At 44.4% G+C, this 24,992-nt stretch overlaps 1 protein-coding gene across 2 annotated transcripts in view; it reads left to right on the top strand.

The window, feature by feature from the left end:
* The first annotated feature begins 9,018 nt into the window (after positions 1-9,018).
* Positions 9,019-24,992, top strand: part of GPM6A (glycoprotein M6A) — a 353,437-nt gene continuing 337,463 nt past the window's right edge. The window contains exon 1 of one of the 2 annotated variants that reach the window (XM_053900797.1): positions 9,019-9,127. In XM_053900797.1, coding sequence (XP_053756772.1) covers positions 9,034-9,127 — 94 coding nt within the window. In that variant the 5' untranslated portion in view covers positions 9,019-9,033. Of the gene's footprint in view, positions 9,128-9,310; positions 9,522-24,992 lie in introns of those variants that run through there. The other variant, XM_019434239.2, reaches the window with a different exon arrangement.

The raw sequence follows: 24,992 nt of genomic DNA, 5'->3' as shown, positions 1-24,992 counted from the left end.
TTTTATTTTTTATTTTTCTTTTTAAATCTTTTTTTATTTCTCTTTTTCTCATTTTTCTTTGTTGTTTTCACTTTTCTTTCTTTTCTTTTCTTTTTTATTTACCTGTTTTCTTTTTTCCTGATTCATATTTTTTCTCATCTTGAAAAAATTTAGTTTGTTAGCGTCTATTTATTTATTTACTTTTGGACTGTTATCGTGTTCTGATTGTTTTAGAATAAATTCATTAGCTGAACTGTATCAGTCAGGGTTCTCCAGGGAACTACATTAATAAAATAAGGATTTGGGCACCTGGGTGGCTCAGTCAGTTAAGTAAAATAAGGATTTGGCTCAAGTGATTAGGGAAGCTGAGAAGTTCTACGATCTGCCATGTGCAAGCTGGAGATCCCGGGAGAGCGACTGGTGTAATTCAGTCCAGTCTGAGTCCAAAGTCCTGAGAACCAGGAAGACTGATTCCAGCCTGAGGTCAGGGTGATGAGATGAGGCATCTTGGCTCATGTGAGGCATAGATTTAACCTTCACATGGACTTTAGGCCTGGTTTTCTTTGAGGTTATTTGGATCAAACCTCCCTCCAAATCTTCCCAAATTTAAACTGACCTCATGGGATACCTGGGTGGCTCAGTGGGTTAAGCTTCTGACTTTTGGTTTTGGCTTGGGTCATGATCTCACGATTCCTGGAACCAAGCATTGGGCCCTGTGCGGACAGCACGGAACCTGCTTGGGATTCTCTCTCTCCCTCTTTCTCTGCTCCTCCCTCGCTTCCATACATGCAATCTCTCTCTCAAAATAAATAACCAAGCATTAAAAATTAAAAAAAAAAAAAGACTCACCTCAGGACATTTTGCCTCCAACCCCACAGGAAACCCCACGCGCTATGGGCCCTCTTTGCCCGTCTCTGCTTGGGGGGACCCACATCGCCAGCGACCGTCTCCTCAAGAGCATCGGCAAGGGTACTTGGCCCTGCACGTCCTAACCCAGAAAGACGTGGCTGTGAGGATTATCAACGATATTCGGCAGAACTCTCTCAGCCTCCAGAGACTGTACCACAAAATCCCAGCCACGAAGGCCTTCGGTCACCTCCACTTAGGGAGACTGTTTTTTCAGAGATTGACACTGAGGAAACACTTTACCTCATCTTGGGTAAACTGGTGGAGGAGAGCTGTTCCATTACTCCGTGGCCCGCGGCAGCAGGAAGAGGAAGAGGAAGAGGCTTCAAGTAAATTCCACCAGAGAGTGTGTGCTGTGCTGTCATACAGAGGTTGCGACGGACCGATTATTTATGTCCTCGCAAAATTCATATGTTGGTGCTCTAACCCCCAATGTGGTGGTCCTTGGAGGTGATTAGGATTTGGAGGTACCTTTGGGAGGTAATTAGGTGTAGACGAGGTTGTGAGAGTGGGGCTCCCAGGACTGTAAGAAGAGGGAGACACTCTCCCTCTCTCTCTGCCCCTCCCCTGTTCATGCTCTGTCTCTCTCTGTCTCAAAAATAAATAAAAACATTAAAAAAAATTAAAAAAAAAAAAAAAGAAGAGGGAGACACTGGAGTTTGCTCTCTCCCTGCCTTGTGTGGACCCAGAGAGAAGGCAGCCACTGCCACGAGGGGCGCCTTCTCCAGAAATCAACTCTTGTTGGCGCCTTGACTTTGGACCTCCCGGCCTCCAGAACCCTGAGAAATAATGTCTGTTATTTAAGCCACCCAGTGCAAGATGTCTTGTCATAGTAACCCAAACCTGCTGAGAGAGGGACCCGAGGCAGAAAACCTGCTTTTGGATGCCGACACCACACATTCTGGCACAAGCAGTGATCTCACCTCTGGCAACAAGCTGGGTACCTCGTGTGGCAGTGCCCCTTACGCTGCCCCAGGTTGTCCCAGGGTGACAGGTACAACAGCACCGTGGTGAATGTGTGCGGCCTGGGAGATACCCTCTTACTGTCAGTGATGCCCGTCTTTAGACAGACAGAACTTCCCTTCTGCGTGTTCATGGAGTGTGAAACCTGCTTGAGAAATTCTTATCCTCAGGCCCAGCAAGGGATACACTGGAAGAATCAGGAAAGATCCGTGGATGAACGTGGGCCACGAAGACAAACGAGAGCCTTGCACTGAGACACTCCCTGACCGCAAGGATCGCCGGCAGACTGAGCGATGGTATACACGAGAGAAGACCCGAGAGTTGCTAACGGGCCAGGACTATGGCGGAATGATGGCCACCTGTTTGCTCCTGGGCGACAGGCGACAGGAGCTGGGGGGCCACCCTATGACTCTGAGGCCCCCATCTTCAGCTGATCCCAGCAACAGCTGCTCTCCTTCCCCAACCCGCACGGGGCATGGCACAGGATCTCTGCCAACCCAAAGCAGTGGAGTTTCAGCAAACCTGTCATTCTCACCTCTAATTCTTACTGAGAATAGTCAGCATAGCAACGCAGAAACTCCAGGGCGGGAAGGACCAGTAGTCAGGGGGAGACCAGGAGCCCATCCAGAATGCCTACCAGGTGCTCTGCACTGCCTGGAGAGGAAGACCATCCCCAGCACAACCCCCAGTGTGGCTCCACCCACAGCCCCCCTGGCCCACAACACCCGAGGCTGTGTGGGGGGGCCCCAGAGGGAACTACCTGCCCCCCAGGGCACATCCTCCAACACTCCCTCCAATCTGGGCAGCTGGGACCGGGGTAGAACCGGTAGAACTTGCCTGGTGCTGTGACCCCAGGCCCTTCTTCAGGTGGCAGGGGGCCACCGGGACGGTCCTCACCTTCATCCCCAGACACCTGCGTTCCAGGTTGCCCAGAAGAAAGCGTCTGGCGGTTGAAAACGCGCTGAAGTCAACCGAACATCACAGGGCCGGCAGCGCGGGCGGGGGAGGCAGTAATGAAACTGAGAAAGAAAGTCAGGAAGTGATGCTGACGCTCCAGGTGCTTTCCGTGGAGCTTGAAGACCGCGCGCTCCGTGGAGCCCAGCACGGGGGTGGTGGAGGTAAGCCGGAGGCTGGACGGCAACAGCAGTGGGTGGGGCCCCAGCCAGCAGGAGCAACTGCGGGCCGTGCACGGCACACCCGCCCAGAGGATTTGGTGCAGTAGGGGGTGGAGGTGTGCAAACTGCCTCGGCGGTTCCTCGGGGGGCTCAGATGAAGAGGATATCCAGCAGCACGCGGCCTTCAAAGTCAGCGTCTCCAGAATGACCCGTTCGACTTACAAGACCGCCAGGAGCCGCCTAGGAACGGGAGGAGCGGCCCTGCATCTGGGCGCGGGCCCTGGCCTCCTCCGCCACCCAGGTGAGGCCGCAGAGACGTCCTCCCCCTCCCCTGATTGGCTTTGCCTCTTTTGCTTGTTTGTGGAGGAAGACGGATGGTTCTATAGAAACGAGCACACCTGGGGCACCTGGGTGGCTCAGGTGGTTAAGCATTAGACTCCGGCTCAGGGCATGGTCTCGAGGTTCGTGGGTTCGAGCCCCGCATCGCGCTCTGTGCTGACAGCTCAGAGCCTGGAGCCTGTTTCAGATTCTGTGTCTCCCTCTCTCTGTGACCTCCCCCATTCATGTTCTGTCTCTGTCTCAAAAATAAATAAACGTTAAAAAAAAAATTAAAAAAAAAAAAAAAGAAATGAGAGCACAAGGCAGCACATGCACTCTTCCACCAATGACTGTCCTAAGGTATACAATGTGTTTCAGTGCAGTGGTTAAACCCAAACAGACAACAGCCTGCTTTATTGCCACGCTGTCACAAAGAAGGTTCTCTGGTTCTCTACAACTTTGCAAAGGAAGGCCCCGAATCCTTCAAAATTCTCTTGTGACCCGACTGAAATAAAAACGAAAATGAAATCACAAAACACAAACGGTTCCCTCAAGGGAAACGAAAGCTTGGTAAGACCAGCCCAAGAATGGGACATACGTCAGTGACCTGGACAGGGGACAGCATTTGGGGGCCGTGGTGTTGGTTTTTCTTGCTGGGAAAACAAGGCATGAAGGGCACTTCTGTAGGATCCATGTTGGTGTAAAACAACCATTCTTTGTAAGCCTCAGGAATCCAGCAAAAAACAAAGCAATAAGTCTTGTGGATGGACACTGCACTCCTGGAAAAACCAGCTTGCTCTCCCTAAAACATCCCTTTTATCATCTGTTGTCCTGCTCAAGGATCCATGGTTTCCTCTTGACCCTTCACATGTCAATTCTATTGATTAGCTTTTATGGCCATCCAGACACCATTTCCATTCATTTTAGTAACATGTATATTTGCAACTAACATTTGCACAACTCTTTTAACATTTTCAGCCTTTTCAAATGCATTATCTTATTTAAATCTGACTCCAACTTTTTGTTTTATTTTTTCACAGCTCCTAATATGGCTGTAGCGGACGTTAGAATCCCTTACTGACGACATCCCCAACACTTGTCCTCAAAGTCCCTTGCCTGAATACCAGGAACCATCACCTCCATTGCACGCTGCAAATCTACTTCTTTGGTCTTAACTTAGGCTCCAGAATCACTCCAGATTTCTCAGCCTCTGAAATCTCAAGGTCTTCTTCAGCACTATTTGAATATAATCTATCTCCATTTTTCAAGCTTTATTTCCGCTCAATCTGATTTTAAACTTCATTTATGCTTTTAGTAACTTGACCCCTCTTTTGCCCCAGCTGACGTTCGCCTGTTATAGTTTAGATCCAAGATGCATGATTTAGAATGTTTTTTCCCCCCAACAGCCTTAACACATTTTTCTCCCTCTCTGTCATAACCTCCATGAAAGATCTCAGCCATCTTTTAATCCAGCTCCCTGTTTTATTCAGGCTACTGGGCACTGCTAAAGTAATCACAAAGATATAGATTGGTTTCTCTTGAAATCTGGGTTCAGTCTTGGTTACAACCTCAAGGCTGCTTAGTATTTCTCTTATGTACCATGATCAGCTTCTCTCCTGTACCTCCCAGAAGCTTTACCAAGCTTCATTATTTCCATGAAGTGGAACCCTAGGGCTACTGTGATCTTTTCCCGGACATCTCTTTCCTAGTGCCAAAAGAACACTCTCAGGACTATCAGGACTCTTTGTCCCAAAGCTCCGTATTTAAATAAAACCATTCTTCCTTCTTTCCTTCACTCTGTTTCCCAAACTTTATTCCTGAGGGGACTGGAAATTTTTCCTCTTCTTCGTAGATTATTCCTCCTCTTTGTTCCAGATCATATCTCTTCCTTCTACTCTAAGAAGGAGATCTAAGATCATTATCTCATATTCAATAGTATATTAAACATGGCCACTGATGGGTTTTGGGGTGACGGCGAGGGTGTGCATCCGATGGCCAAGAAAGAATTCTTGAAAGACATCCTTGGTGCAAAAAAAGATGGGGACAGGACCCGTGGACAGAAAGAGCTGCACTGAGGTTGTTGAAGAGTGACTGATTATGTGGACACCTTCAGGGTGGGAGAGGGTTAGGGACAGAGTAAGTCTGTAAAGAATTTTGGAAGCAAGGTTTCTAGGACCTTGAGGGGCTAGCTGTTGTTAGAAAAACGTCATTTATTGCTGTTTAGTAAAACCTCAGTCATGAAGCCCTTCAGGTGTATATCAGAGGCCATATGCTTGGGGTATAATTGCCAACATATACTTGGGCATTAAAGATAAAGGCAGTTTGCAAAGGAATTTTTATGGGTTTAAGTAGACTCACAGGATCCTGAAAGGGGGGGTGGTGGTCAGGAAAATGTTAAGCCAGGATTCCCCTTTGCCCCCAGCAAAGTGTCATCATCGAGGCAGCTGAGCTCCTGGAGGGAGGTCACTCTGCCTGTTTCAAGGACTTGCCAATGGGCTGTAAGCCGGCCATACGGGAATTTAAGTTTTCATTTGTCATTGTTTCCCACATCACCATGGCAAGCACTTAAACCCCCCTTACATCTTGGTGAGGGTGATATTAGGGCTCCAGGAAACGGAGTCCATAGGTTTCTGGAGGTTAGACTATAGATAAGATTGCCTTCCTCTTACAGTTTACTAGGTTATCCGCAAACCGAAGGAGACTCCTGTCCTGCATGACCATGATCTTTATCAGTCAATCATTTGTTTTCCTTCCTTTCTCCGGTCCTTGGGGAGCCAGGAGTGTCCGAGGAATACCACACGTATCCCACCTGGGGTGGTGGTGCTGTTAGCTTGTGCTTGGCCCTCAGCTTGCCTTATGGTCCCTCATCCGTCATACTTGTTTTATAGGTGAAAAAATGACCTTTCCTAACCTTACACCTACTAGATACTGCCTTATCTTCTCCTTCCCTGATGAGCTGTGAGTAGGTTATCAACAGTATTTTCCTACTTCCCACTTTCTCATTACTTACTCTCCAATTTCTCTCCTCCTCATCTCGGACAATACTCTTGCTAATTGTTGGAGAAGGTCATCAGTTGAATGGGGAGGTAGACTTAGACAGCTGAGGGGCTCCTCACCCCCTCCCCTCCCCATCCTTGGACTGTGCATTCTGTCCACTGCATTAGGAGCCTCTTCAAGGACGCAGCTTTGAGAGAGCAACGTGTTGAGACTCTCTGGATGGCAGATGTGACCGAACCTCATTAAGCTCTCTGCATAAACTCTTGAGGTTCTCGTGGGTGGGTCAGTGGGAGGATCTATTTGCCTGTGCCCGCCCAAGACAAGCCTCCTACACACATCCCCTTACATATTCAACCTGCCACCTGCCCATCTGGACTGGTCTGCCTTTCTTCATCCCTCCCTGCCTCCGTGTCCAGGGGCCAGTTTCAAATTTCACTTGGGGAGCACCCCACGTTATGCTAACTCAACGCCAATGTTTCCCCAGTCACCTCACAACTGCCAAATCAAAAGAGAACTTTCCAGTCCCCATCCTATTGGCTTTGTCTGTGATAGCTGATCTAGCTGACCACTCCGTCGTTCCTCACAGAACCTTCTCTGGGTCCTTCCCCTAGCCGAAGAGCATTCTTTGGCCTTCCTGTTTGTGGACTCCTTGCCTACAGCTGTTAAATGTTTGTGTGTTTCCATTTCCCACTGTTGATGTTCTTTTTCTTTCAATTCTGCATTCTCCCTAAAGGAATCAAACCGTGATGATGTTGGAAAGGTATCTGAGACAAAATGCTCCACGCATGACCAGCAGTTGTTCTCTGCCCAGATCAAACCTTCGTATTTGCCGAATATGTAATGAAGCCTCTCCACTCACCTCAGAATTTAGCTAACGCCTCAATTTTGAGTAGAGTGGCTGATAAGAAGCTTCATGTTCTAAAAAAGGTAGTGCTAGTCCCATCCTCACAGGACTTGTGAAGAGGTGACCCAGGCAGTGGGGCTGGAAATGAGGGAGGAAGAGAGAGATAGTTTGGAGACTTGATGGACAGTCAGGTGTGTGGCATGAGAAAGCAGAAATGCTGAAGAATTGGTGATATGATTAGAACGTAGAAACTGAGACAATGCATTACTCAACATTCCCATTTATAAATTATGTAATTTATAATCTGTTAAATCTCAGGGAAGAAAATGGTTTTTCTATACCTGAGATTCAGGATATTGATGCCCATTTTTATGGTCACTGTAAGACAGATTACTTAAACATCAAAAAATTTTCTATATTCACTGATAATCAGCCAAAAGAGAGACAGCATCATGATTTAGATGGCAGTATATAGCAGCTGATATTTTTAGTGTTTTCAAAATTCTTATAAGTCACTGAGCGTGTCTGAAATATTTATAGATTATACTCAGTGCCGGAAGATACCACCGTCTTTTTCAAGCATGTAGCAACCCTCGTCAATCTGAGAGATAGTGTGGTGAACTGGTTAAGATCCTGGGCTCTGGAGCATTTCCACTGAGGTTTGAATCTCATCTTCTTGTTTATTACCCATGTGAATTTGGACAGGTGATTTTTTTCTTTATAGCTCAGTCTCATCCGGAAAGTGGGAATGATAGTATCTCCCTTATAAGTTTGTTGTGAGAATTATGTGAATTAATATAAGGCCCTTAGAACAGTGCCCTGCATTTCGTAAGTTGTACTTAATTTGTTACTGTTGTAATTTCATATTTCAGTGTCATGATTCAATGCCACCGGGAAATCTAATTGTTTAGAATTGTGCTATCTTGAAATAGGTCCTTGGGAAGTGGTGGCTGGTTATCTGTGGTGATTCAAAAGCTGAGTTTAGGAATTAATCTCCATACATTCATCATTTATCTTGATTGAACCCATGTATAAGTTATGCTTTGCTGCAATCACAGTTCATGAGATTCCATTTCCAGAACGGTATGCATTTCTGAATGGAGTGCTGAACGCTTACAACTTCTATCGATCACTTCCTTTCCCCTCCCACAAGAGTAACTTTCTATTCCCATTTAACTGAAATGCATTTCCAACATGCTTCCAGGAGCATACCTCTTCCATTATGTGAGAAACAGCTGTGCAAATGTTTCTATGCTGTTGTAAATATATGCTCTGCATTTCTGTATGTATTTCTGCTAAACATACTGTTCTTTACTTTTCATATCACGTCTTCTGCATTAGATAGCCGTGCTTCTCAGGGGTAGTAACCGTGTCCACTTTGTTTTTTACTTCCACTTGTTCGCCGCATAGATTTGTATGCTTTAGGCTAAGCAAGAAGCTTAAGACACTTTGGGGACGGATTTACTGAAATTAACTTCTCCAGTCTGAATCCTGAAAGAACTAGGCCATTATAATTACATAATTTTTTTTTTTTTTTTAAACTTGAAGAGACCTTAGAGATCAGGTTTTCCAGATCCTTCGTTTTACAAATTAGGAAACTGAGTCCCAGTATATCCGTGGTAGAGCCAGAATCACAATCCATTCTTCCAGGCTGATAAGCCCAGTGCTGTTTCTGCAGCGTCAGCTCCCTCTTGGATTGAGTCATTTATTTTCCAGGTGACTTCTGCATATTATGGTGTGTGGGGGGGGGGGGGAGGGGAGGGGTAGGGGACTGGCTTTTAGGTCTTTGGAGCCTTGCCAGGTTACAGAAACCAACATACATAGCACAGAAGAAGGAAGAGAGACCTAATATAAATTAAAAGGGGAATTTCTCTCTTCCTCGTCTTTAGTAATATCGTTATCAAGGGAAAAATGGCATACTTAAGAGAAGATCTTAGGGAATGCGAAATCATCGTAACCAATCTGTCTCTTCTGGAACGATCTCTTCGTAGCCTGCACGTTAGGGGTGATTATTTTGGCCAGAGGGTCCTTGCCCGGGTTGGGGGTGGGGTGGGGTGGGAGACAATGCGTGTGTCTGTGGTGTGTAGTTCCCATTTGGGGGGAGGCGTCTGCACGTGGCTGGCTGCGGAGCGAAAGGGGGCGGGGTGGGGGGCGCGGGGAGGAGAGCGCGCGCGAAGGGCCGGGCAGTAGCCATTAGCCCGAGGAGGCAGGTGGGGAGCGGGAGGGGTCTGCGCGTCCTCCGAGGTGCCGGGAGCCCCGAGAGCCGCTCGGCCCGGAGGGGGGAGGCCGCCACTCGCCGCGGCGCCGGGAGCTGAGGAGCGGCCAGAAGAACTTGGTGGCTCGCGCTCGTCTGGGGACGTTGGTCCGGGGCCGCGGGGCAGCTGGACGTCGGGCCATGGGTGAGTGCGCGGGCGGGGGGCGCCCCAGCGCGGGGCCTCGGGGGCGGGGGTGGCACCGCCGGGAGAGTAGGTGTGGGGTCGGCCTCCGCGTCTGTCTCGGGACTTGCCCCCCCCCCCCCCCGGGCGCGGGGCGGTGGGGACGCGGTGGCACCCGGTGGGGTGGGGTGGGGGCGCGGAGGTGGCGAGCGCGCGGGGACCGCAGCCCGGGGACGCCGCGGAGGAGGGCGGCCGGGGGAGCCGGGGTTCAGGGGGGACTGACGTGCGCACGTGTCCCCGCGCTGCCGCCTGCCCTTCGGGGAGCCAGTGGAGTCGGGGCGCGAGAAACGCAAACTTCGCACAACTTCCCTTCGCTCGGGTTCCCGTCCGGGCGCCGCCGGCGCGGGGCGAGGTCGGGGACACCTTCTGGTCCCCTCTCAGCTGAGCGCCGGCCTTGCACAAAAGGTCTGCGGCCGAGGCTGAAGGCGGACTCTCCCCTCCACCCCAGCGGGGCAGACGGCGTGGTCGAGGGGGCGTCCAGACCCGCTCGGGTGGCCAGGCTGTGCACTGCGCGCAGCTCCGCTCCGCTCGAGTCCCTGGACGGGGTCCACTCCTCCAGAGTTTGGCGGCCGCGGCGGCGGCTTGGACCGGCCCCAGGAATGCGGTCGGGTGGGGTGGAGGGGTTGCGAGAGCCCGGTGCGACACAGGCCTTGCGGACCCGGCGCGAGGAGGTTGGTTCCACGGGGAGAGTTCTCCGAGGTGCGAGGGAGGGGCCGGGGAGGAGGAGCCTCCCGGCTGCGGTGTGCTGGGCTCGGGGCGCCCAGCGTCGGGCCGTTCGGCTTCTCCGGGTTACTGATTAGCGACCCGCCGGCACTCGGGGTTACTGGTCAACGCCAGCACTCTCGTTTCTTCTCGTCCAAGTCCAGTGCGCGCCCCTCCCCCAGCCTCTCGCTTGTCCTTTGTTGTAAAGGATTTTTTTTTTTTTTTTTTTTCCCACCCCCCAGAGTAAAGGAGGCTTTGGGATAGACGTGCTCGGGTTGAAATTCCTAAGTTCCCACAGACTCAAGGGTTAGGGGATGCTTTGACTGCTAATCGGTGCAGTTTATAGACGCTGGCCAATTCAGGAGAAAGGAAAAAAGAGAAAGCTGAGGACAGTTTTGCCTGTGAATGTTAATTGTGGTCAAGACATTCACAGTCTCTTCTCGCTTGACCCGGAAGTCTTAGAAAGACCCATTTTCAGGGCCTTTGAAAAATAAAGCAGTGTTGCAAATGATCTCCAGAATGGACTGGCTTTAAAAGCTTTCTGAAATTGAAGGACTATTTCCAAGTTAAGAAGGAAAGATAAAACACTTTCCCAAGTGGGGCAGAAAGTATTTAAGGCTTGGTCTTCCTTCCTGTCTTTCATTGTGCATAGGAATATAAACTCTTGTTAGAATAACCGCGGAGGAGAAAAGCTCTCAAAAATGGAAAGCCAAAGTAATTGACTTAGTGTAATTTACTCATTTACCCTACTGAAAGCACTAAGATGCTGTTTGTAACCAACATTCTCTAGAATGTTCTCTAGAAGGAATGAACTTGTTTACCGTGTAACCTTAAGCTTGAGTGGGCTGCCTACCCGAGGATAAGGTGCTCTTGATTTTGAAGCTAATTGTTTCTCTACTATTTGCATACTATAATGAACACAGTTGGTCCTGGAGTTTGCTTCAATGCCCTTGGATAAATTAGGCTTGATCCCACATATGGGAAGGTGTTATCAAGGAAAGGAGTTAGAGCTAACACCTGAGCCCTTAGGCTAATCCTGAGCTTGGTCTCTAACCCTTGAGTTCTCTTTCCTATCTGGAATCTGACAGATGCCTAAAATTTGTCTCCGCCTCCTTCTACCATTACATTTTTCTTATTGAAATTGTGGTCCCGAGAAATTCCTGTTGATGTCAGATGGCCAGTAAGAGAGAGTGGGTAGAGGAAGCAAGTGAGAACCCAGGGATCAGGGAGTAGAGACAGAACAGGTATGTAGCAATGGGGAGTGAGATCAAGATGCCAGGACTCAGGACAATGACCCAGACATGCAGTCCAGAGATAGGAAGAGCCACCAAGCAGATGGGGGCCGGTGAGAGACCGAAGGGGGGAAATATGTACAGAAACTCCAGAGAAAACACTTGGTCACTTGAGGTCATCTTTCTCCTCTTTTACTTGCGAAAAACACAGAACATCAGTCAGAGTTTCTTTTGTTTGTGGTAGCAGGGGGTGAGGGCACTGGAGTCCACATTGCTAGGATGAAGGGGGAAAAGCAGGGTAGCAGCATGCCTGGCTGTGCCAGCAAGCTGAATCCACCCTTCTCTGGTGTCATGACAACCGAAATTTATCATTTATAGAAAGAAAGATGGTGCTATGGGAGTGAATATAGCAATCAGTTCTTGTTTGACTCAGGAGAAGAAATCCATACTCTAGCTTGGGAGAAGAATGAGAATAATTGGTTAATCAAATACTCTGAATAATTTATAGTTATATCTATAATGCACAAGGCTATTTTTTTTTTAAAAAAAAAGGAAGGTTATTTGCAAAGTAGGCAAATTGACATTTTGGCACCTCTTGCTTCCTTCTTTTATTTTCTTTCCTCAGCAATGGCTTCAGCTTGTCTAGTTATGCAACAAGTTTTCCCCTCTGCCCTCAAATCTTCCCCTACAGAAAGGATATGATGAGGTGTTTGATACGAAAACAATGCAGGGCTAACTTTTGGCCAAGAGTATTTGCATTTTAGCTGCAAGGCTAACGTTGTCCTCTCATCTCTCTAATGGTAGAGTTTCAGGCTCCAGTGTGAGACAGGTCAGGAATATTCTTAATTTCTCTTCTAACCGCCTCACCTACTGTTTTATTTATTTAAAAAATGACGTTGGGCGTTATTTCATTCCACAGGTTACTGTGGGAAGCTGCACGGGGGGTGTGGTATTGGAGCTGATTTGGGCCATGTGAAAGGGTTTGGTAAGGGAAGAGGTGTTGTAGGTAGACAATGGGCCCCTTCTCAAAGAGGAAGGAAATCAGTTTTGGGGAACAGTAAGACATGGAGCTGAGTTGACAGGATGGACTTCATTTTGGAGAGCCTTCAAAAGTAACCAGAGGAATTTAGAATTTATACCAGAGGAAATAGGGAGTCATGGAAGGTTTTTGAGCACAGAAGGTTTTTGAGCATTACAATGAAATCAGTGCTTAAAGGAGATGAATTGATTGGTGTTGTGTAAGACAAAGGATAAATTGGAGAGAGTAGACCCAGAAGATAGACTTAGTTGTCAAAGTAATCCTGAAATGATAGGCCATGTATCTAGACCAGTCATAGAGGAAGAGTGGTTAACAGTGGAAATGGGGAAAAAAAGATAGGTGAAAGATACCTCTAATGAGAAAGCTGTAAAAATAGGCAATTGAGTAATAGCAAGGAAAGTGAATCATCTCTCTCTGGAGATTGGAAACCTTGAAAATTGGGGAAATAGTGGGTCCCTTGAGAATGTTTAAAGGATTAACCAGATGCTTTATTTTCCGGATGCTTTGGACAGAAAATTAATTTCATTTTTGGAATGTTAATTAAGAGGTGATAGCTAGACATCTAAACACAAGTGTTTAGTATGTTGGAAATGCATAATGAGAACTTAGCAGAGCACGGGAGCAAGAAGGGAAATAAAGACCTGAGGGTTGCTAACCTCTAGTAAGAGTTAAACCCATGCAACGAAAGAATATAAGGTGTGCTGGTTGAGGGGTAGGAAAAGAAAGGAACATACACCACATAAAATGGACTAAATGCCCTAAAATTAGAACAATGAAATGTTCCATCTTTAACATTCAGCTTTAGATCCAGGAGTCTGTAAATTTTGATGAGAAGAATCTCGGGAGGAAATATCTTGCTCTCGTTCAGTTTCGGTAAACATGGACTTGGTTAAGGATCTGTAAAATTATTTGCAAATTTAGGCAAGGAGTAATGAGACATCGTATTGTTTTGAACTCATACTAGTTTTAAGAAAAATATGACCCCCTACAGGCAGTTATGAGCAGGGTGTAAAGAGCCCGGATTTGAAGCAGGACAAATAAGATAATTTTTTATGTCTTTGGGTGAGTCATTTAAATCTTGGGGTTTCTGTTTTCCCCGAGGGCATTGGGGGATACTTGGTATAAATTTATGTAGCTCAGATCTTGATTCGGTAACAGAGGAAAAAAACATGCAAAGAAGATAGAGTTGAGCTATTTTCATTAAGCAAATTAAGAACATTTTAATGATTCTAGGCTACTAAGTAAAACTTTTAAGGGTCATTTGGCCTCTAGTATGTTATTCTCCCTGGAAAATTTATAAAAGCCCGAGAGCCTGAGCCTGAACAGAAAAAGATAAACTAATGTTCTGGTTATCTTTGCTGCATCACAAGTATCCCCAAAACTGGTGAGTTAAAATGACAGTTTATCATTAATCTCTGTGGGTTCTGTGGGCTGTCTCCTGAGCAGGTCTTGTTTGAAATCTGGTGCCTTTGCAGTCCAGTATCTGCTGGGGATTCAGGCATCAGAAGACTTGGCTGGGCTGGTTGTCTCAGGTAGGTCTCACATAGCAGCGCTGACAACTGGCTGTTGGCTGAGATGTCAGTTGGGGCTGCTTCCAAGGGACTTGGGCTTTTCACAAAATGGCAGCTCGATTCCTAGAGGCAGCCTTGGTACAAGGGTTCCAAGAAACCCAGGCAGAAGCTACGGGGATTGTTATGACCTAGAACGTCCTGTGTCTCAGAACATTATTTCTGCTGCCTTCTGTTGGTCAGGAAAGTCATTATGGGTGACGTATTCAAGGGGAGGGGCCCTGGATCCCTCCTTGTGATTTAAGGAGCAACGTAGTCTCCAAGGAGAGAAAAAGAATCGCAGTAGCCAACTACTACTTGGTCTCGTTTCTACAAGAGATGCCTTATAAGTGTGCTTTGCCGTAGAGACATCCTCAGGTTTGCCAGGGAAAATTTGATGTACGTTTTCTGAAACATATAGGATAAAAGACTGCATCTTTAATTAGAAATACGAAGAAATCTAGACAGTCCCGCTAAAATTTCACAGCAGAACGGTTGAGTGTGGAAATTCATGCCTGGGTGCAAATGTGTTAGGAGGATGCTGGGATAAAGCTCTACTCAAAATAATTTCAAATAAGATCAGCTTGTCTTTCTTATTTTAATTTAAATGGGGAACTTCTGAAGCGATTTTGAGATGCTCTTTATTTCACTTAGAATCAAGCTTTTGTCATACAGTAGAATGTAGGTCAAATAAATCCTTTATTCAATATCCTCTCATCATAATGAACTACATGCTTTGTGGCAAAACTGGTCAGAAGCTTGCTTCAGTTTTCACAAACATATTAATTATACAAAACACGTAACGTGAATTTGTAGGGTGTTGACTAAAAATAAGTATGGGCTTAAATATTCTGATTTTTGGAACATATGTTTCTAAATTAAACATGTAACATTCAATGTAACAGAACTTTAAATTCTCATTTTATCATTTTTTTTAAAAAAAGTTTATTTATTGAAGGAGAGAGAGAATCCCAAGAATCTGTCATCACAGAGCCTGATGAGGGCCTCAGTTGCTCAATTGAGGAGATCATGACCTGAGTTGAAACGGAGCCGGATGCTTAACCGACTGAGCCACCCAGGCGCCCCTCATTTTATCATTTTTAACTGGAGAGGGTCAGATCAGAGTTGTTATTTCAGATACAAAAAAAAAAAAAATTGGTCTTTTTCCTAGACAATTGAAACATAAGAATTAGGGTGAAAGAAATGGGTTCAAACTCAAGGAAGGCATTAGTTTCAGCCGGAAACTTACTAGCGGCCTTAAAAAAGAGGTTCTGCCTTTCAACTTGGTTGATCTAGGCTTGTTCTATTTTCAGTTATTTGACGAGGGACCACGATAGATACTGTGAAGCCATATACTGGGTGCACATGACACACAGACACAGCCTCGTCTCACCGAGAAATAAAGTCTTGACCTACATAACCAGGATAGTGGGAATAACGCATGAGGTAATACGACGTGTACTTAAATTCTTCTTTACTTCGTCAAGATCACCTGTCGGAACAGTCGCTCACGACACGTCCCGCATAACGTGTCGCAACCACCCAAACTGCATAATAGCAGAAGTATCTCTTGCTGCTGCTGTAAAATTTCTCGTGCTACGACTTCTAATTTTCTTGTTCCATTAGAATTAACTGAGGGAATATGTTAAGTACTAATTCCTGGGTCCCGCTGCCGGGGTTCAGGTGGAGAAGGTCTGGGCCTGAGAAGCGGGCTTGCGCTTTTAACACGCAGCCTCGCCCGTTTTGAGGCGGGAAGCCTGGCGCCTGCTTTGAGAAGTAACTTCCAGAACGCCCGCCTTCTCTCCTTCCTCAGGCCAGCAGAGCTACCGTTACAACCTTATTCCTTTACCCGTATCTCCGATACATTACATTTGATTCTAATCCGGTTCCTGCTCTAGAAAGTGTCACCAAGAGCTACATTTCGGGAGTGATGTGACGTTTCTGTTTCTTTTCTCCGTTCAGCTTGTTAGGTCTCTACACTTCCTGTCTGTCCCTTCTGCCCCAGCCATTCCTTAGCCTTATTGTGGGTGATGCTCTCCAGAGATGACTGAAACCCTCCCCCTGAAGACGGCTTATGATTTCCAGCCTTATGGCTTCAAGAATTTACGTGTACATAACGCCTGGAATCGCTGTCGCCGGACCCAGCTGCCCCCCTACGTCCACCCGGCCATGCCTCTATTCCCCTAACCGCAGTATGTTCCAGACGGAATGAATTCATCCTCCCCGGATATACCTGCGTCTCTCTTATCCTCTCTTTTCGTTTGTCGATGACTCTGGACTACACTTGGCCCCTAGCGTCTCTTACCGTCCCCCCTGGCTTGTCACGTGTTGTCCAGCTTGCTTGCACTCAGCGGCTCCCCCTCCTGCCTCCGCTCTGATGGTCTTTCCTGCGGGAGGTGCCAGCCTCTTCCATCCCCCCACCTCGTCCCCTACGATGATCAGCACACTCCATTCAAGCACGGCTCTTACCCCGCCTTTTATCCTGACCACTGTTTCCTGCTGTTCTCTCTCCTACATTTTCCCACTGACCAAACTGACTGCGTCCACTCACCTTAGCTTTTTCATACCCTCAACCATGTGATCATGCCTGGTTTCGCTCTTTGCCAGGCCCTTTCTGTTTCTCTGCGGAAATGTAAAACTTTATTGCCTGGCTTACCTTCGTTAGCACAACTTAAATGTCTTTCCTGCGTGAAGACTGTCTAAGATGTGCCCCGTCTTGGTGTTTTCCAAAGCACGGGGTGCATACTAGTGAGATGCCAGTGTTGTTATTTTATGTGTTTAACAAGCACAATATTGCATATGTGCCGTGCACTGTTTTAAACGTTTTTTTTTTTAATTTTTAAAAATATTTTTATTTTTTTTGAGACAGAGACAGAGCATGCGCAGGGGAGGGGCAGAGAGAGAGGGAGACAAAGAATCCGAAGCAGGCTCCAGGCTCTTGAGCTGTCAGCACAGAGCCCGACCCGGGGCTCGAACTCACAAACCATGAGATCGTGACCTGAGCCGAAGTCCGACGCTCAACCGGCTCAGCCACCCAGGCGCCCCAACATTTGTTTGTTTTTAAGCAATAAATATGCTTTGTTTAAAAAGGAAGGCAGTGGTGTTATATACGTGGAGCTCTTACAGTGTTGATTTATTCATGAAGAGATAAAACATTTGGTAACCCCAGTCATCTAAAACATGGTTATATTATTGGCCTTTAACTTCCATGTTTTAAGTGTTTTTGAGTACTTAGTGATCAGTCTTCGTAACAATTGTGTTAATTATTATTACCTTTTTCATTTTTACACGGAGGTTTAAATAATTTGTCCAAGGTAACAGAAGTAGCAGGCAGCAGAGAGGGGATTTGAACTCAGGCAGTCTGTGCTCCCAAACACTGTGTTGTACTGTCTTTCCATTTCAGATGGGTATGACCTTATTTTAGGTGGTCACAGCATTAAACAAAATAGAATGTTAGTGATAAAGTTATTCTCCTCTCATTTTTTTTCAACTCTTTTGATTAAATCAAGACTGACTCCTAATTTAGTGCTGTTAGTTTTATGCATTTCGCAGGAATTACCCTAACAGATCTCCCTTATATCACATGGTAAGTGCATTCTGGTTTACATCAACTGAGAGGTAAAGTGATGCTCAAGGTAAAAAAATGGCCAAATAATTAAAAAGTACCAATGATAGTTCAGATATTTCCTTTTACAATAAAGAGAGGGCAGGCTGTAGACTTTGAACGTTTGGTAAAAACTGTTTTTTTTTTTTTAGATAAGCAATACTGATTATTTATTTATGGTAGAAATTGAAAGTTTTATTGACAATATATTTTACTAACAATGAAAATTGTATTTTAAAACAGGAAGTAGGGGTGCCTGGTTGACTCACTTGGTTAAGCGTCTGATTCTTGGTTTTGGCTCAGGTCATGATCTCGTGAGTTTGAGCCCCACGTCGGGCTCCGTGCTGTCAGGGCTGAGCCTTGCGATTCTCTGTCTTCCTCTTTCTCTGCCTCTCTCCTGCTCTCTCTCTCTCAAAAATAAATAAAGTTAAAAAAAAAAAAAACCATGAAGTAAATGACAGTAATGATGATACTAATAGGGGACAAACCATATAACCTGGAGGCAGCTTGGTGCTGCTGAAGTAGTTAAAACAAGTATTTCAATAAATTCTTAACCTAATTCATGGAAGCCGTGGAACTTGGGCCCTTCTGTCACTTAACCTTCTGGGCCTGTGGGAGTAATACCATCAATATCTATCTTACAAGGATGTTTGTGTAAAAAAAGAAGGTATTTGACAAGAATCTTGAGTATAGTAAGTGCTCAGTGATTCATTACATTTTTACACATTGCTGGGTAACATGGTAGGAACCATGAACATGGTGTCCAAGTGCCTGGAGTTTAGTAAATGCTGCATCTGATGAAAGTCAGCCTTTCTGTCTGCTCCCAATGTCTTCTCTCTCCATCTGTCATGGCAGTTATTGAATGTGTGAATGTGTGTTTGCTTCCCCAGTATTTGAAGTCATGTCCAGACTCTGAAGGCAGTGGCTTCCAGATTATTGGCATAGAAACCAACGAACATTCTTCCCATTAATCTGTTTGTCTAATGTTGCCGACCTTGCTGCCTTAGTAGAAAGTTACAGAAATGCAAAATGTGATTCCTCTTTATGTAAAATGTATTTAGAATTCATCATGGCAGGAGATGGGAAAGAAGGCAGAGGTGTGGAATGAGTCCACATCTGTCCAGAACAGAGTTAAGGATGCGGTCGTGGAAGGGATTCAGCACTGACCAACGTCCCTTAGATAAGTTGAAGAACATTAAGGCAACAAAGATCTAGAAGAATCTGCTGCAAAGCAGATGAAACAGTTAACATAATATCAGGAGAGTCAAAGGAGAACAGTGTTTTAGAAATAATCTGCTGTGTTCAGTAGAATAGAAGGAACACAGGAATGCCATTTCTTTTGCTTTAATGGCTTTTTCATTGATAGAAGCCTGTTGAAATTAGTGTTTTTAGTTAAGAGGTGAAGATACAAGCCTGCTCTCATGGAGCAGATTTCAAGGACCAAAAACAAAACAGAACAAGGAAGGAAGGAGAAAGGAAGGAAGGAAGGGGAGGGAGGCAGGAGGGAGGAAGGTGAGAAGAGGGGGTAAGGGACAAGGGGAGAGGAAAGGGAGAAAGGAGGACAGAAAAAACTTAATGGATCCAAGGTTAGGTGAAGAGTTTTATGAGGTAGGAAAGAGCCAGAAGAATTGCTTCATGTTTTGAGAAAGAGGGGAATAGACCGAAATGCCAAGGAATGACAGAACCTCTGAGCAATGGATTATAAAACAATTAAGAATATGAACTTATTTTATATTACTTATAGTTAAAATTTTTTTTAATGTTTATTTACTTTAGAGAGAGAGAGAAAGCATGTGAGTGGGGGAGGGGCAGAGAGAGAGGGAGACACAGAATCCAAAGCAGGCTCCAGACTCTGAGCTGTCAGCACAGAACCCGATGTGGGGCTTGAATGCACGAACCCGTTGAGACTGTGACCTGAGCCGAAGTCGAACACTTAAGCGACTGAGCCACCAGGCTTAAACATAGTTTTAAAGAAAAAAAATCGTATTTTTTTCTATAAAATGTTTGATGGCATTTGAGGGTTTTTAAATTTTTTAATTTTTTAAAAATGTTTTTATTTATATTTGAGATAGAGTGTGAGTGGGGGGAGAGGCAGAGAGAGAGAGGGGGCTCTGTGCTGACAGCAGACAGCCAGATGTGGGGCTCGAACTCATGAACCCGGAGATCATGACCTAAGCCAAAATTGGGCGCTCAATTGACTGAGCCATCCAGGCACCTCAGGGATTTTTATTTACTCATTTTTTAAATCAAAATAGATATATATATTTTTTTCAGGAGTAGAATTTAGTGATTCATCACTTACATGGAGCACCCAGTCCTCCTCCCAGCCAGTGTCCTCCTTAATGCTCCTCACCCCTTTAGCCCTTCCCCTCACCAGCCACCCTGAGTTTGTTCTCTGTATTTAAGAGTTTCTTATGGTTTGTCTCTCTCTCTGTTTTACATTATTTTTGCTTCCTTCATGTTCATCTGTTTTGTGTCTTCAATTCCACATGTGAGTGAAATCATATGATACTTGTCTTTCTTTGCCTAACTTATTTCGCTCAACATAATACACTCTAGTTCCATCCTTGTTGTTGCAAATGCAAGATTTCATTCTTTCTGCTCGCTGAGTAATATTCCATTGGATATTACAACATATCTTCTTTATCCATTCATCAGTCTATGGACATTTGGGCTCTTTCCATACTTTGGCTATTGTTCTAGCGCTGCTATAAACGTTGGGGTGCATGTGTCCTTTTCAATCAGCATTTTTGTATCCTTTGGATAAATACCTAGTAGCGTAATTGCTGGGTCGTAGGGTAGTTCTATTTTTAATGTTTTGAGGACCTCCATACTGTTTTCCAGAGTGGCCATACCAGTTTACATTCCCACCAGCAGTGCAAAAGAGATCCTCTTTCTCCGCATCCTCGCCAACATCTGTTGTTGCCTGAGTTGTTAATGTTAGCCATTCTGACAGGGGTGAGGTGGTATCTCATTGTGGTTTTGATTGTATTTCCCTGATGATGAGTGAAGTTGAGCATTTTTTCATGTGTCTGTTAGCTATCTGGATGTCTTCTTTGGAAAAGTGTCCATTTGTGTCATTTTCCCATTTCTTCACTGGATTATTTGATTTCAGGTGTTGAGTTTGATAAGTTCTCTATTGATTTTGGATACTAACCCTTTATCTGATATGTCATTTGCAAATATCTTCTCCCGTTCTGTCAGTTGCCTTTTAGTTTTGCTGATTGTTTCCTTTGCTGTACAGGAGCTTCTCATCTTGATAAGGTCCCAATAGTTCATTTTTGCTTTTGTTTCCCTTGCCTCTGGAGACATGTGTAGTAAGAAGTTGCTGCAGCTGAGGTCAAAGAGGTTGTTACCGATTTTCTCCTCCAGGATTTTGATGTCTTCCTGTCTTACATTTAGGTCTTTCATCCATTTTGAGTTTCTTTTTGTCTATGGTGTAAGACAGTGGTCCAGGTTCACTCTTCTGCATGTCGCTATCCAGTTTTCCCAGCACCGTTTGCTGAAGAGACTGTCTTTATTCCATTGGATATTCTTTCCTGCTTTGTCAAAGTTAGTTGCCCATATGTTTGTGGGTCAGTTTCTGGATTCTGTATTCTGTTCCACTGATCTGAGTGTCTGTTTTTGTGCCAGTACCATACTGTCTTGATGATTACAGCTTTGTAGTATAGCTTGAAGTCCAGGATTGTGATGCCTCCAGCTTTGGTTTTCTTTTTCAAGATTGCTTTGGCTATTTGGGGTCTTTTGTGGTTCCATACAAATTTTATAGGATGGTTTGTTCTAGCTCTGTGAAGAATGCTGGTGTTATTTTGATAGGGATTGCATGGAATATGTAGATTGTGTTGGGTAGTATTGACGTTTTAACAATATTTGTTCTTCCAACCCATGAGCATAGAGTATTTTTTTTTTTCGTTTTCTTCAGTATCTTTCATAAGCTTTCTATAGTTTTCAGTGTATAGATTTTTCACCTCTTTGGTTAAGTTTATTTCTCGGTATTTTATGCTTTTTGGTGCAGTTGTAAATGGGATCAATTCCTTGATTTCTCTTTCTGCTACTTCATTATTGGTGTTTAGAAATGCAGCCGATTTCTGTACATTTATTTTGTAATCCTATGACTTTGCTGAATTCATGGATCAGTTTTTTGGTGGGGTCTTTTGGGTTTTCCACATAGACTATCAGGTCATCTGTGAAGAGGGAAAGGTTGACTTCCTCTTGTTGATTTGGATGCATTTTATTTCCTTTTGATTGCTGAGGCTGGGACTTCCAACACTATGTTTAACAGCAGTGGTGAGAGTGGGCATTCTTGTCGTGTTACTGACCTTAGGGAGAAAACTCTCAGTTTTTACCCATTAAAGATATTGTTGGCTGTTTCATATATGGCCTTTATTATCTTGGGTATGATCCTTCTATCCCTACTTTTTTGAGGGTTTTTATCCAGAGAGGATGCTGTATTTTGTCAAATGCTTTTTCAGCATCTATTGAGAGGATCATGAATTTTTTTTTTAAATGTCTATTTATTATTGAGAGGCGGCAAGACAGAGTATGAGCATGGGAGGGGCAGAGTCAGGAGAAGACATAGAATTTGAAGCAGGCTCCAGGCTGTCAGCACAGAGCCCGACACGGGGCTCGAACCCACCAACTGTGAGATCATGACCTGGGCCAGAGTTGGACGCCCAATTGACTGAGCCACCCAGGCACCCCAGGATCATGTAGTTCTAATCCTTTCTTTTATTAATGTGATGTATCACGTTGATTGATTTGCGGATACTGAACCAGCCCTGCAGCCCAGGAATAAATCCCACTCGATCGTGGTGAATAATTCTTTCCACATATTGTTGGATCCGATTGGCTAGTGTCTGTTAAGAATTTTGCATCCGTCTTCGTCAGGGAAGTTGGTCTGTAGTTCTCCTTTGTGGTAGGATCTTTTGTCTGGTTTTGGAATCAAGGTAATGCTAGCCCTGAGAATTTTTTTTTTTTTTTTTTTTAATGAAAGAATATGCTTCCTGATTGTTTTAAATTGTCTAATAATATGTTCAGTAAAGATGTAACTTGTTGGTTTTGACAAGCATATTGTGTTCATTTTTCTTGTATTTATACAAGTATGAATACAAGATATTCATACCTTTAATACTAAGAGTATGTAGGTAAATATATGGTGTATATTCAAACAGTTAAATGAATCAAAGATAAAGCATATTGTGGCTAAATTTTTTCAGGTCGGAAATCAGGAGAAAATGGTTCTTGTCCAAGCTCACTTGTTCTTGATCTGTGTTCCCTTTTCCCCTCAGGTGTAGATGAAAACTTGGGTTCAGTCGCCTATAAAATTCCATGCAGCTCTGAATGCCTATGAGCTAGGGGGGCCCGGCTCAGTCAGTAGAGCATGCGACTCTGGATCTCGACACTGTGAATTTGTGCTCCATGCTGTGTGTGGGGATAAAAAAAAAAAAAAAAAAAAAAAAAAGCCTATAAGCTAATCAACAAACAAGAAAATAAATAGAGACAAGACACTGGTGCCCACATCCTCATCAGATTACTAAAGCGGATGGTTGCATAGCAGTGAGTGTCTCAGCTGCAAACAAACCTGTCCTTCTTAGTAACTTCTTTGTGGTTTCAACCCAGACTTTCTAACAGAGAAGACTTTGAAGACTTCAACTAGAAGATTTTGAGATTTTTCCTTGTTTACAGCCTTCGGTATATTTTTTTGTACTTATCAAATGAAGATGAAACAACTGAAACAAAACAAAACTCCAAACTCTAATATGTCCAGGAATTATCTCAGGCTTCTTTCAGCTCTGTTACTCATTTATAAGTCATTATATATTATTACTTATATACATTATTAATATGTAATAACTATAATTACAAATTATAATATTCATATATATTATTGAATATTATATAGTAATGATAGCTGTATGCTATAATACATATTATTGTATATTATATAATAATTATAATTGTAGTAATATATTGCTCTTAAGTGAGGGAACTAGCTGATATATTTCTTTTTTTAAAAATTTTTTTTAACGTTTATTTATTTTTGAGACAGAGAGAGACAGAGCATGAACGGGGGAGGGTCAGAGAGAGAGGGAGACACAGAATCTGAAACAGGCTCCAGGCTCTGAGCAGTCAGCACAGAGCCCGACACGGGGCTCGAACTCACGGACCGCGAGATCGTGACCTGAGCTGAAGTCGGACACTTAACCGACTGAGCCACCCAGGCGCCCCTAGCTGGTATATTTCAACAAGTAGGTTTATATTTAAAAAAAAATTTTTTTATCATTTATTTTTGAGAGACAGAGACAGAGCATAAGCGGGGGAGGGGCAGAGGGAGAGAAGGAGACCCAGAATCTGAAGCAGGCTCCAGGCTCTGAGCTGTCAGCACAGAGCCTGATGCAGGGCTTGAACCCACAAACCGTGAGATCATAACCTGAGCCAAAGTCAGACACTCAACCGACTGAGCCACCCAGGCGCCCCTGTAGGTTTATATTTCTTATGCTGGTAGCATCCTAAACTTTTGAAGTATATTGCTGTGTGTGTGTCTGTGTGTGTATGTGGGGGGTTCTTGTTTTCTGCATTTTTAAAAATTTGTTTAATTTTTGTGTGAGTTAAAGACAGTGTTCTGTGAGGTTGGTACAGTGAAAAAGGACTCATTTTGCAAGTCCCAGAAATGGTGTCTTAACCCTTGGCAGTGTTCTGTGGAGGTTAAAATATATATATATATATATATAGCGCCATGCTTAAATTCTAGTGTATAAATCCCAGACATTTTTCTAGACAAAAATATCAAGGCATAGAGAAAGAGATAATATCTGAAAATGTAAAATAAAATACAAAAATGAAATATAACTCACTGCTGGCTTATTCTTTCTGGGTGGCATATTTTGTGTTTGCTGTTTCTTTTACTAACGAAAATAAACATGTGCAGGATGGGTGTTGAAATGAACTTGTAGAAAAAATTCTGAAGACCGAGCATACAGTCATATATTGACTGTAGTAGACATTTTCTATCATTGAGACAACTCACCTGTGGTGTCAGATAAGTCAACTGTGGGCTTCGGACTTGAAGCACAGATCATGAATTTTGGATGCGAAGGGAGTCTCTTGCATTCCTGTTGCAACTTGTCTCCTAAATAGTTCAAAATAGACAAAAATTCACAAGGAGGTACCAGATACAGGAGACACGTGTGACAAGGTTATCCATCATTGTCACTGTTTTGCATGGTGTTTTCCCTCTAAGAAAAGATTTACAAAGAAGAATACAGTTTTGTTAATTATACATGAGAGAGTCAATTCAGAGTGACAAGCCTC

This window comes from Panthera pardus, unplaced genomic scaffold (assembly GCF_024362965.1).
Source record: "Panthera pardus isolate Hobbes unplaced genomic scaffold, ASM2436296v1 HiC_scaffold_13, whole genome shotgun sequence".
NCBI lineage: Eukaryota > Metazoa > Chordata > Mammalia > Carnivora > Felidae > Panthera > Panthera pardus.
The sequence above is the reverse complement of the archived record's forward strand: the minus strand, read 5'-3'. Positions and strand labels throughout refer to the sequence as shown.